The 18,670-nt window shown below is 44.7% G+C and overlaps 1 protein-coding gene across 1 annotated transcript in view; it reads left to right on the forward strand.

Annotated features, from left to right (window-relative positions):
- yap1 (Yes1 associated transcriptional regulator) overlaps positions 1-18,670 on the forward strand; it is a 97,361-nt gene that overhangs the window by 33,922 nt on the left and 44,769 nt on the right. Inside the window, exon 4 of the mRNA XM_065016608.1 lies at positions 16,076-16,254. Within this exon, the coding sequence (XP_064872680.1) occupies positions 16,076-16,254 (179 nt within the window). The remainder of the gene's footprint in view (positions 1-16,075; positions 16,255-18,670) is intronic.

The raw sequence follows: 18,670 nt of genomic DNA on the forward strand, positions 1-18,670 counted from the left end.
TACAGTGTAATGTGCTCAGGGGTCAGCTGTAGACTACAGTTTAATGTGCTCAGGGGTCAGCTGTAGTCTACAGTTTAATGTGCTCAGGGGTCAGGGGTCAGCTGTAGACTACAGTTTAATGTGCTCAGGGGTCAGCTGTAGACTACAGTTTAATGTGCTCAGGGGTCAGGGGTCAGCTGTAGACTACAGTGTAATGTGCTCAGGGGTCAGCTGTAGACTACAGTTTAATGTGCTCAGGGGTCAGCTGTAGACTACAGTTTAATGTGCTCAGGGGTCAGGGGTCAGCTGTAGACTACAGTGTAATGGCGGTGCTGATCAGACCATCCTGTTGGGGTCTCTGTCCTCGTCTTCCAGTCATCTACATTTAGGTTATTTAGAAAACCTTCTCATCCAGAGTGACTTAGGGCTACAGTCAGTATATACCTTTTACTGAAGAGTGGCTTCCTCCCTGACCAAGAACCCGATGGTCACTCTGACAGAGCTCCAGAGTTCCTCTGTGGAGATGGGAGAACCTTCCAGAAGGACAACCATCTCTGCAGCACTACACCAATCAGGCCTTAATGGTAAAGTGGCCAGACGGAAGCCACTCCTCAGTAAAAGGCACATGACAACCCACTTGGAGTTTGCCAAAAGGCACCCAAAGGACTCTCAGATGGTGAGAAACAAGATTTTCTGGTCTGATGAAACCAACATTGAACTCTTTGGCCTGAATGCCAAGAGTCACGTCTGGAAGAAACCTGACACCATTCCTACGGTGAAGCATGGTGGTGGCAGCACCATGCTGTGTGGATGTTTTTCAGCGGCAGGGACTGGGAGACTAGGTGCGCCAAGCTTGTAGCGTCATACCCGAGGAGACTTGAGGCTGTAATCACTGCCAAAGATGCTTCAACAAAATACAGAGTACATTTACCATGATATGTGTCTGTGTGTATATATATATATTTAGATATACATTTACCATGATATGTGTTTGTGTATGTATATATATATATATATAGATATATTTAGATATACATTTACCATATGTGTCTGTGTGTATATATATATATATATATAGATATACATTTACCATGATATGTGTCTGTGTGTATACATATATAGATATATTTAGATATACATTTACAAGCATTTCTAAAGACCTGTTTTGTCAATAAGGGGTTTTGTGTGTAGATTGATAAAAAAAATGTTTTTTTAAATCCATCTTAGAATATAACTGTAACTATAGGCTTATAGTTGTAACGTTTACTTTCTGAATGCACTGTATCACAGTTGCGTATTGCATTACTGGAATTACTTTCAATACCTCCTAAAAACAACAAAAAAACACAATAGCCTACATACTGTTACGACAGGTCCCTCCTGAACCAGCTGGGACAGGTGTGATTGAGTGATTTTGATCAGGAACGGACTAGATTATAGCACTGTTACGACAGGTCCCTCCTGAACCAGCTGGGACAGGTGTGATTGAGTGATTTTGATCAGGAACGGACTAGATTATAGCACTGTTACGACAGGTCCCTCCTGAACCAGCTGGGACAGGTGTGATTGAGTGATTTTGATCAGGAACGGACTAGATTATAGCACTGTTACGACAGGTCTCTCCTGAACCAGCTGGTGTGAAGTTTCACTCTGCTACGTTCCCTCCAGCCAGGGCTTATCCCTCAGTGTGCCAGGAAGGGTCCCCTCCCCGTGAGTGTGTGTGTTTGTGGACGTGTGTGTTTGTTGACGTGTGTGTGTGTGTTTGTTGACGTGTGTGTTTGTTGACGTGTGTGTGTGTGTTTGTTGACGTGTGTGTGTGTGTTTGTTGACGTGTGTGTTTGTTGACGTGAGTGTGTGAGTTTGTTGACGTGAGTGTGTGATTTTGTGGACGTGAGTGTGTGTGTTTGTTGACGTGAGTGTGTGTGTTTGTTGACGTGAGTGTGTGTGTTTGTGGACGTGAGTGTGTGTGTTTGTGGACGTGAGTGTGTGTGTGTGTTTGTGGACGTGAGTGTGTGTGTGTGTTTGTTGACGTGAGTGTGTGTGTTTGTTGACGTGAGTGTGTGTGTTTGTGGACGTGTGTGTTTGTGGACGTGAGTGTGTGTGTTTGTGGACGTGTGTGTTTGTTGACGTGAGTGTGTGAGTTTGTTGACGTGAGTGTGTGATTTTGTGGACGTGAGTGTGTGTGTTTGTTGACGTGAGTGTGTGTGTTTGTGGACGTGAGTGTGTGTGTTTGTGGACGTGAGTGTGTGTGTGTGTTTGTGGACGTGAGTGTGTGTGTGTGTTTGTTGACGTGAGTGTGTGTGTTTGTTGACGTGAGTGTGTGTGTTTGTGGACGTGAGTGTGTGTGTTTGTGGACGTGAGTGTGTGTGTTTGTGGACGTGAGTGTGTGTGTTTGTGGACGTGAGTGTGTGTGTTTGTGGACGTGTGTGTGTGTGTTTGTTGACGTGAGTGTGTGTGTTTGTGGACGTGAGTGTGTGTGTTTGTGGATGTGAGTGTGTGTGTGTTTGTTGACGTGAGTGTGTGTGTTTGTTGACGTGTGTGTTTGTGGACGTGTGTGTGTGTGTTTGTGGACGTGAGTGTGTGTGTTTGTGGACGTGAGTGTGTGTGTGTGTTTGTTGACGTGAGTGTGTGTGTTTGTTGACGTGAGTGTGTGTGTTTGTGGACGTGAGTGTGTGTGTTTGTGGACGTGAGTGTGTGTGTTTGTGGACGTGAGTGTGTGTGTTTGTGGACGTGAGTGTGTGTGTTTGTGGACGTGTGTGTGTGTGTTTGTTGACGTGAGTGTGTGTGTTTGTTGACGTGTGTGTTTGTGGACGTGAGCGTGTGTGTTTGTGGACGTGAGTGTGTGTGTGTGTGTTTGTTGACGTGAGTTTGTGGACGTGTGTGTGTGTGTTTGTGGACGTGTGTGTTTGTGGACGTGAGTGTGTGTGTTTGGTCGTGTGTGAGTGGGTTCAGAGAGATGATGGGTCCTGCTCAAGTCACTGACTAATTAACTCGTCCCTTCATTACTGAGCCTGTTCGCTAGGGAAGCTCTGGCTCAGTACCTCGAGGAGACGCCCCTTCATTACTGAGCCTGTTCGCTAGGGAAGCTCTGGCTCAGTACCTCGAGGAGACGTCCCTTCATTACTGAGCCTGTTCGCTAGGGAAGCTCTGGCTCAGTACCTCGAGGAGACGCCCCTTCATTACTGAGCCTGTTCGCTAGGGAAGCTCTGGCTCAGTACCTCGAGGAGACGTCCCTTCATTACTGAGCCTGTTCGCTAGGGAAGCTCTGGCTCAGTACCTCGAGGAGACGCCCCTTCATTACTGAGCCTGTTCGCTAGGGAAGCTCTGGCTCAGTACCTCGAGGAGACGTCCCTTCATTACTGAGCCTGTTCGCTAGGGAAGCTCTGGCTCAGTACCTCGATGAGACGTCCCTTCATTACTGAGCCTGTTCGCTAGGGAAGTTCTGGCTCAGTACCTCGAGGAGACGTCCCTTCATTACTGAGCCTGTTCGCTAGGGAAGCTCTGGCTCAGTACCTCGAGGAGACGTCCCTTCATTACTGAGCCTGTTCGCTAGGGAAGCTCTGGCTCAGTACCTCGAGGAGACGTCCCTTCATTACTGAGCCTGTTCGCTAGGGAAGCTCTGGCTCAGTACCTCGAGGAGACGTCCCTTCATTACTGAGCCTGTTCGCTAGGGAAGCTCTGGCTCAGTACCTCGAGGAGACGCCCCTTCATTACTGAGCCTGTTCGCTAGGGAAGCTCACCCGGGAACACACACTAGGGTTGGGCGCTGTTTGTTTGACACATCTTAGATTTCTCATAGTTATAAACAGGGGTGTAGCACGTACCCCCTCAGCCCTCACGAGACAGGGGTACCCTGTTTTCATTTTTTAAACAGTATTGAAAGTCATTCCGTTAGTATTTTGAAATACCCCATATACGATATGTCTCCCTGTCTCTCTCTGCCTCCCTCTCTCTCTCTGCCTCCCTGTCTCTCTCTGCCTCCCTCTCTCTCTCTGCCTCCCTGTCTCTCTCTGCCTCCCTGTCTCTCTCTGCCTCCCTCTCTCTCTCTGCCTCCCTCTCTCTCTCTGCCTCCCTGTCTCTCTCTGCCTCCCTGTCTCTCTCTGCCTCCCTTTCTCTCTCTGCCTCCCTATCTCTCTCTGCCTCCCTGTCTCTCTCTGCCTCCCTGTCTCTCTCTGCCTCACAGCCTGTTGTCTTGTTTAATTGTTGCATTATAGTTATCCAAACCACAGCAGGGCACTCAGTTTGCCAGAGTATTTTTGTGCATGTAAATATGTGATCAAGGACAAGAAGGGAAAAACACACACACAGACAGAGAGAGAGAGACAGACAGACAGAGAGAGACAGACAGACAGACAGAGAGAGAGAGACAGAGAGAGAGAGAGAGAGACAGAGAGAGAGAGAGAGAGAGAGACAGAGAGAGAGAGACAGAGAGACAGAGAGACAGACAGAGAGAGAGACAGAGAGAGAGAGAGAGAGGGGAGTGGGGAGAGTAGGAGTGGGAGAGTGGGAGGAAGGAGGGGGAGAGTATGAGTGGGGGAGGGAGGGAGAGTGGGAGGGGGAGTGGGAAGAGGGAGAGAAAGAGTGGGGGAGGGGGAGAGTAGGAGTGGGGCAGGGAGGGAGAGAAGGAGGAAGGAGTGGGGGAGGGGAGAGTAGGAGTGGGGGAGGGAGGGAGGGAGAGAAGGAGGAAGGAGGGGGGCAGCTGGGTAGGGGAAGCGGCTCAGATGGGTTAAGCTCTTTGAAGATTTATAAGTCTTGAATGCAGCAGCCTGGTGGGCCCTGAGTCAGAGATGGAATGAGAGGGAGGGAGTGGGAGAGAGGGAGGGGGAGAGAGGGAGGGAGAGAGAGGGAGATTCAATCTGTTTTTTGTTTTCTAGTAGTGATATCTATAGTACAGTATTATTTCATTCGACAGTCAGTTCAACATCCACTAATCTCATTGTCTTATATTGTATGTAGTTTCAGGAAGGTGCTTTTGGGAATGACTACATTTGGTAAAGACAAATGTTTTGCCTCTGATTGGATTGAATGTATTAGAAACAGTGGCATTGCTTTTGAAATCCCTGTGTCTCTGTGTATTGTAACGGTTTTACATTGCAGGCTATATGAGAGCTGTAGACTGTTGCACTGCTACGTAGGTCTGTCCAATCAGAAGCCAGCCGCTTTGATAATGGAGGCTAATTTGAGCTCTGACAAGAAAAAGCAGCAGAGCTCCTTTAATAACTGAGGGCTGTAGTCGGCTGGGGCTGTCTCTACTCTCTTCTCCCCCTGTGTGAGGCCCCATCGCAGAGCAGGCCGGGAGGCAGGCAGGCTAGGGGGTTGAGCCATGAAAAAAACATACACACACCAAAGAATATGTCAAAAAATATCTTGGTGGCGGAGAGAAAATGTAGCAGTTTCAAAGCTAATATCCTGCAATTCTGCAAATCTCTAAATTTTGCCATGGAGCTGAGGGAAAATAGTACATTTTTTTGCAGCTAATTTCCTACAATTTCACGAGTGTGAAAGCTGGGAGAATGCCGGGCAGGGATAATCCCGTGTTGTGTTCCCCTTTAAAATGAGAGGAGAAGGTGAGCAGAGAAAAAAGCTTGAGTGCTCTGGGGCTGGGTTCAGGAGGACCTGGCTGGGGCTGGGTTCAGGGGGGACCTGTCTGGGTTCAGGAGGGACCTGTCTGGGTTCAGGAGGGACCTGTCTGGGTTCAGGAGGGACCTGTCTGGGTTCAGGAGGGACCTGTCTGGGGCTGGGTTCAGAAGGGACCTGTCTGGGGCTGGGTTCAGGAGGGACCTGTCTGGGGCTGGGTTCAGGAGGGACCTGGCTGGGTTCAGGAGGGACCTGGCTGGGTTCAGGAGGGACCTGTCTGGGGCTGGGTTCAGGAGGGACCTGTCTGGGTTCAGGAGGGACCTGGCTGGGTTCAGGAGGGACCTGGCTGGGGCTGGGTTCAGGAGGGACCTGTCTGGGTTCAGGAGGGACCTGTCTGGGTTCAGGAGGGACCTGTCTGGGTTCAGGAGGGACCTGTCTGGGTTCAGGAGGGACGTTCAGGAGGGACCTGTCTGGGTTCAGGAGGGACCTGTCTGGGTTCAGGAGGGACCTGGCTGGGTTCAGGAGGGACCTGTCTGGGTTCAGGAGGACCTGGCTGAGGCTGGGTTCAGGAGGGACCTGTCTGGGGCTAGGTCCAGTCTGCTATCTCAGCACTGTGTGTGTTTTCTGTCCAGTCTGCTATCTCAGCACTGTGTGTGTTTTCTGTCCCGTCTGCTATCTCAGCACTGTGTGTGTTTTCTGTCCAGTCTGCCATCTCAGCACTGTGTGTGTTTTCTGTCCCGTCTGCTATCTCAGCACTGTGTGTTTTCTGTCCAGTCTGCTATCTCAGCACTGTGTGTTTTCTGTCCAGTCTGCTATCTCAGCACTGTGTGTTTTCTGTCCCGTCTGCTATCTCAGCACTTCAGCACAGAAGTTGACACCTTGTTGGCAGCTGCTTGATGATGTCATGCTTGTCTCATCTTTTCCAGTGGCTGTGTGGGGCCAGCAGCAGAGTGACCGGCACATTTTCCTAAACACTTTCCATTATAGATCACTAAGGATCATTAATATTTTTTTTTTTAAGTTGTATATTTTATTGACACATCAATTTGACAAATACACAGGCTTTCTTTTTTTATTCACAACATATATTTTCCCATCGCAAATCATCCTAAAAATATACATCTGCACTAATCTCAAATAAAATCTAATTCCCAAATGAGACGGTTATTATGCACACACTAATCAGATTTATGGTAAATTAGTCAGATTAATATAATAGTTTGATTTAAACATTTACAATCTTTGCCAGAACGATTTCCCTAATGATTCTGAACATGGACACATCTGGAAATCAGGCTACCTGATCCTGTTTACATGGACACATCTGGAAATCAGGCTACCTGATCCTGTTTACATGGACACATCTGGAAATCAGGCTACCTGATCCTGTTTACATGGACACATCTGGAAATCAGGCTACCTGATCCTGTTTACATGGACACATCTGGAAATCAGGCTACCTGATCCTGTTTACATGGACACATCTGGAAATCAGGCTACCTGATCCTGTTTACATGGACACATCTTGAAATCAGGCTACCTGATCCTGTTTACATGGACACATCTGGAAATCAGGCTACCTGATCCTGTTTACATGGACACATCTGGAAATCAGGCTACCTGATCCTGTTTACATGGACACATCTGGAAATCAGGCTACCTGATCCTGTTTACATGGACACATCTGGAAATCAGGCTACCTGATCCTGTTTACATGGACACATCTTGAAATCAGGCTACCTGATCCTGTTTACATGGACACATCTGGAAATCAGGCTACCTGATCCTGTTTACATGGACACATCTGGAAATCAGGCTACCTGATCCTGTTTACATGGACACATCTGGAAATCAGGCTACCTGATCCTGTTTACATGGACACATCTGGAAATCAGGCTACTTGATGGGACTTGGATAAATCACCAATCCAACGGTCAACCACAGCGACCATGTTATTTTTGGGAAGCATATTTTATATTGATATTATTAATATTTTATTCTGAGTTTGGACAGTTTGTCATTTCACTCGCGCAAAAGAAGGAAGCTCCTGCTGCTCGTGCTAGCACATGCTCTGATTAAATACACCGCTGTGACTCTGATTAAATACACCGCTGTGACTCTGATTAAATACACCGCTGTGACTCTGATTAAATACACCGCTGGGACTCTGATTAAATACACCGCTGTGACTCTGATTAAATACAGCGCTGTGACTCTGATTAAATACACCTTTATGACTCTGATTAAATACACCGCTGGGACTCTGATTAAATACACCGCTGTGACTCTGATTAAATACACCGCTGGGACTGATTAAATACACCGCTGTTACTCTGATTAAATACACCGCTGTGACTCTGATTAAATACACCGCTGTGACTCTGATTAAATACACCGCTGTGACTCTGATTAAATACACCGCTGTGACTCTGATTAAATACACCGCTGGGACTGATTAAATACACCGCTGTGACTCTGATTAAATACACCGCTGTGACTCTGATTAAATACACCGCTGTAGCTCTGATTAAATACACCGCTGGGACTCTGATTAAATACACCGCTGGGACTGTGATTAAATACACCGCTGTGACTCTGATTAAATTCACCGCTGGGACTCTGATTAAATACACCGCTGTGACTCTGATTAAATACACCTCTGTGACTCTGATTAAATACACCGCTGTGACTCTGATTAAATACACCGCTGTGACTCTGATTAAATACACCGCTGTGACTCTGATTAAATACACCGCTGTGACTCTGATTAAATACACCGCTGTGACTCTGATTAAATACACCGCTGTGACTCTGATTAAATACACCGCTGTGACTCTGATTAAATTCACCGCTGTGACTCTGATTAAATACACCTCTGTTACTGTGATTAAATACACCGCTGGGACTGATTAAATACACCGCTGTTACTCTGATTAAATACACCGCTGTGACTCTGATTAAATACACCGCTGTGACTCTGATTAAATACACCGCTGGGACTGATTAAATACACCGCTGTTACTCTGATTAAATACACCGCTGTGACTCTGATTAAATACACCGCTGTGACTCTGATTAAATTCACCGCTGGGACTCTGATTAAATACACCGCTGTGACTGATTAAATACACCGCTGTGACTCTGATTAAATACACCGCTGTGACTCTGATTAAATACACCGCTGTGACTCTGATTAAATACACCGCTGTGACTCTGATTAAATACACCTCTGTGACTCTGATTAAATACACCGCTGGGACTCTGATTAAATACACCACTGTGACTCTGATTAAATACACCACTGTGACTCTGATTAAATACACCTTTATGATTAAATACACCACAGACTCTGATTAAATACACCGCTGTGACTCTGATTAAATACACCGTTGTTACTGATTAAATACACCACTGTGACTGATTAAATACACCGCTGTGTGACTGATTAAATACACCGCTGTGACTCTGATTAAATACACCTCTGTTACTGTGATTAAATACACCGCTGGGACTGATTAAATACACCGCTGTTACTCTGATTAAATACACCGCTGTGACTCTGATTAAATACACCGCTGTGACTCTGATTAAATACACCGCTGGGACTGATTAAATACACCGCTGTTACTCTGATTAAATACACCGCTGTGACTCTGATTAAATACACCGCTGTGACTCTGATTAAATTCACCGCTGGGACTCTGATTAAATACACCGCTGTGACTGATTAAATACACCGCTGTGACTCTGATTAAATACACCGCTGGGACTGATTAAATACACCGCTGTTACTCTGATTAAATACACCGCTGTGACTCTGTGTAATACACCGCTGTGACTCTGATTAAATTCACCGCTGGGACTCTGATTAAATACACCGCTGTGACTGATTAAATACACCGCTGTGACTCTGATTAAATACACCGCTGTGACTCTGATTAAATACACCGCTGTGACTCTGATTAAATACACCGCTGTGACTCTGATTAAATACACCTCTGTGACTCTGATTAAATACACCGCTGGGACTCTGATTAAATACACCACTGTGACTCTGATTAAATACACCACTGTGACTCTGATTAAATACACCTTTATGACTCTGATTAAATACACCGCTGTGACTCTGATTAAATACACCGTTGTTACTGATTAAATACACCACTGTGACTGATTAAATACACCGCTGTGACTCTGATTAAATACACCGCTGGGACTGATTAAATACACCGCTGTTACTCTGATTAAATACACCGCTGTGACTCTGATTAAATACACCGCTGTGACTCTGATTAAATTCACCGCTGGGACTCTGATTAAATACACCGCTGTGACTGATTAAATACACCGCTGTGACTCTGATTAAATACACCTCTGTTACTGTGATTAAATACACCGCTGGGACTGATTAAATACACCGCTGTTACTCTGATTAAATACACCGCTGTGACTCTGATTAAATACACCGCTGTGACTCTGATTAAATACACCGCTGGGACTGATTAAATACACCGCTGTTACTCTGATTAAATACACCGCTGTGACTCTGATTAAATACACCGCTGTGACTCTGATTAAATTCACCGCTGGGACTCTGATTAAATACACCGCTGTGACTGATTAAATACACCGCTGTGACTCTGATTAAATACACCGCTGTGACTCTGATTAAATACACCGCTGTGACTCTGATTAAATACACCGCTGTGACTCTGATTAAATACACCTCTGTGACTCTGATTAAATACACCGCTGGGACTCTGATTAAATACACCACTGTGACTCTGATTAAATACACCACTGTGACTCTGATTAAATACACCTTTATGACTCTGATTAAATACACCGCTGTGACTCTGATTAAATACACCGTTGTTACTGATTAAATACACCACTGTGACTGATTAAATACACCGCTGTGTGACTGATTAAATACACCGCTGTGACTCTGATTAAATACACCTCTGTTACTGTGATTAAATACACCGCTGGGACTGATTAAATACACCGCTGTTACTCTGATTAAATACACCGCTGTGACTCTGATTAAATACACCGCTGTGACTCTGATTAAATACACCGCTGGGACTGATTAAATACACCGCTGTTACTCTGATTAAATACACCGCTGTGACTCTGATTAAATACACCGCTGTGACTCTGATTAAATTCACCGCTGGGACTCTGATTAAATACACCGCTGTGACTGATTAAATACACCGCTGTGACTCTGATTAAATACACCGCTGTGACTCTGATTAAATACACCGCTGTGACTCTGATTAAATACACCGCTGTGACTCTGATTAAATACACCTCTGTGACTCTGATTAAATACACCGCTGGGACTCTGATTAAATACACCACTGTGACTCTGATTAAATACACCACTGTGACTCTGATTAAATACACCTTTATGACTCTGATTAAATACACCGCTGTGACTCTGATTAAATACACCGTTGTTACTGATTAAATACACCACTGTGACTGATTAAATACACCGCTGTGTGACTGATTAAATACACCGCTGTGACTCTGATTAAATACACCGCTGTTACTCTGATTAAATACACCGCTGTTACTCTGATTAAATACACCGCTGGGACTGATTAAATACTCTGATTAAATACACCGCTGTGACTCTGATTAAATACACCGCTGGGACTCTGATTAAATACACCGCTGTTACTCAGATTAAATACACTGCTGGGACTCTGATTAAATACACCTCTGTGACTCTGATTAAATACACCGCTGTGACTCTGATTAAATACACCGCTGTGACTCTGATTAAATACACCGCTGTGACTCTGATTAAATACACCGCTGTGACTCTGATTAAATACACCGCTGTGACTCTGATTAAATACACCGCTGTGACTCTGATTAAATACACCTCTGTGACTCTGATTAAATACACCGCTGGGACTCTGATTAAATACACCACTGTGACTCTGATTAAATACACCACTGTGACTCTGATTAAATACACCTTTATGACTCTGATTAAATACACCGCTGTGACTCTGATTAAATACACCGTTGTTACTGATTAAATACACCACTGTGACTGATTAAATACACCGCTGTGTGACTGATTAAATACACCGCTGTGACTCTGATTAAATACACCGCTGTTACTCTGATTAAATACACCGCTGGGACTGATTAAATACTCTGATTAAATACACCGCTGTGACTCTGATTAAATACACCGCTGGGACTCTGATTAAATACACCGCTGTTACTCAGATTAAATACACTGCTGGGACTCTGATTAAATACACCTCTGTGACTCTGATTAAATACACCGCTGTGACTCTGATTAAATACACCGCTGTGACTCTGATTAAATACACCGCTGTGACTCTGATTAAATACACCGCCGGGACTCTGATTAAATACACCACTGTGACTCTGATTAAATACTCTGATTAAATACACCGCTGTGACTCTGATTAAATACTCTGATTAAATACTCTGATTAAATACACCGCTGTGACTCTGATTAAATACACCGCTGTTACTCTGATTAAATACACCGCTGTGACTCTGATTAAATACACCGCTGGGACTCTGATTAAATACACCGCTGGGACTCTGATTAAATACACCGCTGTTACTCTGATTAAATACACCGCTGTGACTCTGATTAAATACACCGCTGTGACTCTGATTGAATACACTGATTAAATACACCGCTGTGACTCTGATTAAATACTCTGATTAAATACACCGCTGGGACTCTGATTAAATACACCTCTGTGACTCTGATTAAATACACCGCTGTGACTCTGATTAAATACACCGCTGTGACTCTGATTAAATACACCGCTGGGACTCTGATTAAATACACCGCTGGGACTCTGATTAAGGGGTTCTCATGTCCTAATCATTTCTCAGAGAACCTGTTGTTTTAATCGCCGTGTGCTCACTTAGATGTTGGAGGGAACTACTATTCTCTATTCCAGAGGTAGGGAACTACTATTCTCTATCCCAGGGGTAGGGAACTACTATTCTCTATTCCAGGGGTAGGGAACTACTATTCTCTATTCCAGGGGTAGGGAACTACTATTCTCTATTCCAGGGGTAGGGAACTACTCCTATAGATGTTGACCGTACGCCGGTTAAGATGAGCAGAGGATGGTGTCTACATGACTAATGCCATACTCAGCCTTCTGCCATAACCAGTTTCATATCCAAGTACTACTGTGCATGTAAACGTACTCACATCTGACTCCTAACTTTTAGTATGTCTTAGTTGTCAGTGTCTTGCCAACAAACCCTTTTAAATTGATCATGTATTCTTTCTATCACTGGTCTCTCTCTTCTCCTCTTATCTAGATCAGCCAACAGCCTCTATTGATAGCAGCCAAATCACCCTGCCAACAGCCTCTATTGATAGCAGCCAAATCACCCTGGCAACAGCCTCTATTGACAGCAGCCAAATCACCCTGGCAACAGCCTCTATTGATAGCAGCCAAATCACCCTGCCAACAGCCTCTATTGACAGAGGCCAAATCCCCCTGGCAACAGCCTCTATTGACAGCAGCCAAATCACCCTGGCAACAGCCTCTATTGACAGCAGCCAAATCACCCTGGCAACAGCCTCTATTGACAGCAGCCAAATCACCCTGGCAACAGCCTCTATTGACAGCAGCCAAATCACCCTGGCAACAGCCTCTATTGACAGCAGCCAAATCACCCTGGCAACAGCCTCTATGGACAGCAGCCAAATCACCCTGGCAACAGCCTCTATTGACAGCAGCCAAATATTGATGCACGCTTCAAAGAAAATAAAGTTGCAGTGTTGCCCTGGTCATATCTATATATTTAAAGTACTCGTCTACTAGCCTCTCAGCTGGCACACCCACCCCAGTGTGTGTGTGTGTGTGTGTGTGTGTGTGTGTGTGTGTGTGTGTGTGTGTGTGCGTGCGCGCCCTGCCTTCAGGATATGTGCTATCAGAGGGATAGAGCAGAAACACACTTCCAGGCTGATGGAGGGGGGGTTGGGGGTGAGGGGAGCAGGTATGGGTGGGGGTGTAGGTGTCCACACTTCCTGGGTGATGGAGGGGGTTGGGGGTGAGGGGAGCAGGACTGGGTGGGGGTGTAGGTGTCCACACTTCCAGGGTGATGGAGGGGGTTGGGGGTGAGGGGAGCAGGACTGGGTGGGGGTGTAGGTGTCCACACTTCCAGGGTGATGGAGGGGGTTGGGGGTGAGGGGAGCAGGACTGGGTGGGGGGTGTAGGTGTCCACACTTCCAGGGTGATGGAGGGGGTTGGGGGTGAGGGGAGCAGGACTGGGTGGGGGTGTAGGTGTCCACACTTCCAGGGTGATGGAGGGGGTGAGGGGAGCAGGACTGGGTGGGGGTGTAGTTGTCCACACTTCCAGGGAGATGGAGGGGGGTTGGGGGTGAGGGGAGCAGGCTGGGTGGGGGTGTAGGTGTCCACACTTCCAGGGTGATGGAGGGGGTTGGGGGTGAGGGGAGCAGGACTGGGTGGGGGTGTAGGTGTCCACACTTCCAGGGTGATGGAGGGGGGTTGGGGGTGAGGGGAGCAGGACTGGGTGGGGGTGTAGGTGTCCACACTTCCAGGGTGATGGAGGGGGTTGGGGGTGGGGAGCAGGCCTGGGTGGGGGTGTAGGTGTCCACACTTCCAGGGTGATGGAGGGGGTTGGGGGTGAGGGGAGCAGGACTGGGTGGGGGTGTAGGTGTCCACACTTCCAGGGTGATGGAGGGGGTTGGGGGTGAGGGGAGCAGGCCTGGGTGGGGGTGTAGGTGTCCACACTTCCAGGGTGATGGAGGGGGTTGGGGGTGAGGGGAGCAGGACTGGGTGGGGTGTAGGTGTCCACACTTCCAGGGTGATGGAGGGGGTTGGGGTGAGGGGAGCAGGACTGGGTGGGGTGTAGGTGTCCACACTTCCAGGGTGATGGAGGGGGGGGTTGGGGGTGAGGGGAGCAGGACTGGGTGGGGGTGTAGGTGTCCACACTTCCAGGGTGATGGAGGGGGTTGGGGGTGAGGGGAGCAGGCTGGGTGGGGGTGTAGGTGTCCACACTTCCAGGGTGATGGAGGGGGTTGGGGGTGAGGGGAGCAGGACTGGGTGGGGGTGTAGGTGTCCACACTTCCAGGGTGATGGAGGGGGTTGGGGGTGAGGGGAGCAGGACTGGGTGGGGGTGTAGGTGTCCACACTTCCAGGGTGATGGAGGGGGGTTGGGGGTGAGGGGAGCAGGCCTGGGTGGGGGTGTAGGTGTCCACACTTCCATGGTGATGGAGGGGGTTGGGGGTGAGGGGAGCAGGACTGGGTGGGGGTGTAGGTGTCCACACTTCCAGGGTGATGGAGGGGGTTGGGGGTGAGGGGAGCAGGAATGGGTGGGGGTGTAGGTGTCCACACTTCCCATCACAAACAGTTCTAAACCGTTTGTTGCATATATGATTGCGAAATACTGCACCAAACAGTTTAGTTAGATGTAAAATTGCGCAACTAAGACCTCTGAAAAAATGTATTAATTGATGACAGATTTCTTGAGTTATCTTAGATTAATTCAAACTATTTTGAGGAAGTGTATTCTGGTTACGGCATCTCAAGGGGGACAAACATTACTATTGCTGCTTTTTTTTCTCATTTTTCAAGGCCAGGCAGAGGGGGATTAGGACAGGGGGAGCCAGGCAGAGGGGATTAGGACAGGAGGAGGGACAGCCAGGCAGAGGGGGATTAGGACAGGGGTGGGGGAGCCAGGCAGAGGGGGATTAGGACAGGGGTGGGGAGCCAGGCAGAGGGGGATTAGGACAGGGGGCAGGCAGAGGGGGATTATGACAGGGGGGCAGGCAGAGGGGGATTAGGACAGGGGGAGGGGAGCCAGGCAGAGGGGGATTAGGACAGGGGGAGTGGAGCCAGGCAGAGGGGGATTAGGACAGGGGGAGGGACAGCCAGGCAGAGGGGGATTAGGACAGGAGGAGGGACAGCCAGGCAGAGGGGGATTAGGACAGGAGAGGGACAGCCAGGCAGAGGGGGATTAGGACAGGGTGAGGGACAGCCAGGCAGAGGGGGATTAGGACAGGGGAGGGACAGCCAGGCAGAGGGGGATTAGGACAGGAGGAGGGACAGCCAGGCAGAGGGGGATTAGGACAGGGGGAGGGACAGCCAGGCAGAGGGGGATTAGGACAGGGGGATTTAGGACAGGGGGGAGGGGAGCCAGGCAGAGGGCGATTAGGACAGGGGGAGGAGCCAGGCAGAGGGCGATTAGGACAGGGCTGGGGGTTGTGGGGGACAACCAAAGTCAGCCCCACACTAGCTACCTTCTACACCCACAATTTACACTGTCAGAAACAGTGCTGGAGTTGGGGGTTTGGGTCATATCTGTTGATAAACCGGTCTGGAAACGAGAGTCCCGAGCAGAAGTAGGAGTTTCACGTTGTGGTGTTATGACAATGATCGGACACGAGAGGTCAGTTTCACCTGCCGATATACTCTTTGTGAAATAATGAACCGCTATTTCTCTCTCTCTCTCCCCTCTGTAGGCCTGAACCAGCAGCGTATCGCCCAGAGTGGTCCAAGCAAGCAGGGGGGCCAACTGCCCTCCAGTCCCGAGAGCAGAGGAGTCATGGGGGGCAGCAACCAGATGAGGCTCCAGCAGCTGCAGATGGAGAAGGAGAGGTTGAGACTTAAACACCAGGAGCTGCTCCGCACCAGACCACAGGTCAGTAGCCTGTCCTTGACCAGTAGTATAGTATAATATAGTATAGTGGTATAGTATAGTATAATATAGTGGTATAGTATAATATAGTATAGTGGTATAGTATAGTATAATATAGTGGTATAGTATAATATAGTATAGTGGTATAGTATAGTATAATATAGTGGTATAGTATAATATAGTGGTATAGTATAATATAGTGGTATAGTATAATATAGTGGTATAGTATAATATAGTGGTATAGTATAATATAGTGGTATAGTATAATATAGTGGTATAGTATAATATAGTGGTATAGTATAATATAGTGGTATAGTATAATATAGTGGTATAGTATAATATAGTGGTATAGTATAATATAGTGGTATAGTATAATATAGTATAGTGGTATAGTATAGTATAATATAGTGGTATAGTATAATATAGTATTGTATAGTGGTATAGTATAGTATAATATAGTGGTATAGTATAATATAGTATTGTATAGTGGTATAGTATAGTATAATATAGTGGTATAGTATAATATAGTATTGTATAGTGGTATAGTATAGTATAATATAGTGGTATAGTATAATATAGTATAGTATAGTGGTTTAGTATAGTGGTATAGTATAGTATAATATAGTGGTATAGTATAATATAGTGGTATAGTATAATATAGTATAGTATAATATAGTGGTATAATATAATATAGTGGTATAGTATAGTATAGTGGTATAGTATAATATAGTGGTATAGTATAGTATAATATAGTGGTATAGTATAGTATAGTATAGTGGTATAGTATAATATAGTGGTATAGTATAATATAGTGGTATAGTATAATATAGTGGTATAGTATAGTATAGTGGTATAGTATAATATAGTGGTATAGTATAGTATAATATAGTGGTATAGTATAGTATAATATAGTGGTATAGTATAATATAGTATAGTGGTATAGTATAATATAGTGGTATAGTATAATATAGTGGTATAGTATAATACAGTGTAGTATAGTATAATATAGTATAGTGGTATAGTATAATATAGTGGTATAGTATAATATAGTGGTATAGTATAATATAGTGGTATAGTATAGTATAATATAGTGGTATAGTATAATATAGTATAATATAGTATAGTGGTATAGTATAATATAGTGGTATAGTATAATATAGTGGTATAGTATAATATAGTGGTATAGTATAGTATAATATAGTGGTATAGTATAATATAGTGGTATAGTATAGTATAATATAGTGGTATAGTATAGTATAGTGGTATAGTATAGTATAGTGGTATAGTATAATATAGTGGTATAGTATAGTATAGTATAGTGGTATAGTATAGTATAGTGGTATAGTATAATATAGTGGTATAGTATAATATAGTGGTATAGTATAGTATAATATAGTGGTATAGTATAGTATAGTATAGTGGTATAGTATAGTATAGTATAGTGGTATAGTATAATATAGTGGTATAGTATAATATAGTGGTATAGTATAATATAGTGGTATAGTATAATATAGTGGTATAGTATAATATAGTGGTATAGTATAGTATAATATAGTGGTATAGTATAATATAGTGGTATAGTATAGTATAATATAGTGGTATAGTATAGTATAGTATAGTGGTATAGTATAGTATAGTGGTATAGTATAATATAGTGGTATAGTATAGTATAGTATAGTGGTATAGTATAGTATAGTGGTATAGTATAATATAGTGGTATAGTATAATATAGTGGTATAGTATAATATAGTGGTATAGTATAGTGGTATAGTATAGTGGTGTAGTATAGTATAATATAGTGGTATAGTATAGTGGTATAGTATAGTATAGTGGTATAGTATAATATAGTGGTATAGTATAATATAGTGGTATAGTATAGTATAATATAGTGGTATAGTATAGTATAGTATAGTGGTATAGTATAGTATAGTGGTATAGTATAATATAGTGGTATAGTATAATATAGTGGTATAGTATAGTGGTATAGTATAGTATAGTGGTATAGTATAATATAGTGGTATAGTATAATATAGTGGTATAGTATAATATAGTGGTATAGTATAGTGGTATAGTATAATATAGTGGTATAGTATAGTGGTATAGTATAGTATAGTGGTATAGTATAATATAGTGGTATAGTATAATATAGTGGTATAGTATAATATAGTGGTATAGTATAGTATAGTGGTATAGTATAATATAGTGGTATAGTATAATACAGTGTAGTATAGTATAATATAGTGGTATAGTATAATATAGTATAGTATAGTGGTATAGTATAATATAGTATAATATAGTGGAATAGTATAATATAGTGGTATAGTATAATACAGTGTAGTATAGTATAATATAGTGGTATAGTATAATATAGTATAGTATAGTGGTATAGTATAATATAGTATAGTATAGTGGTATAGTA

This window comes from Oncorhynchus nerka, unplaced genomic scaffold (genome assembly GCF_034236695.1).
Source record: "Oncorhynchus nerka isolate Pitt River unplaced genomic scaffold, Oner_Uvic_2.0 unplaced_scaffold_953, whole genome shotgun sequence".
NCBI lineage: Eukaryota > Metazoa > Chordata > Actinopteri > Salmoniformes > Salmonidae > Oncorhynchus > Oncorhynchus nerka.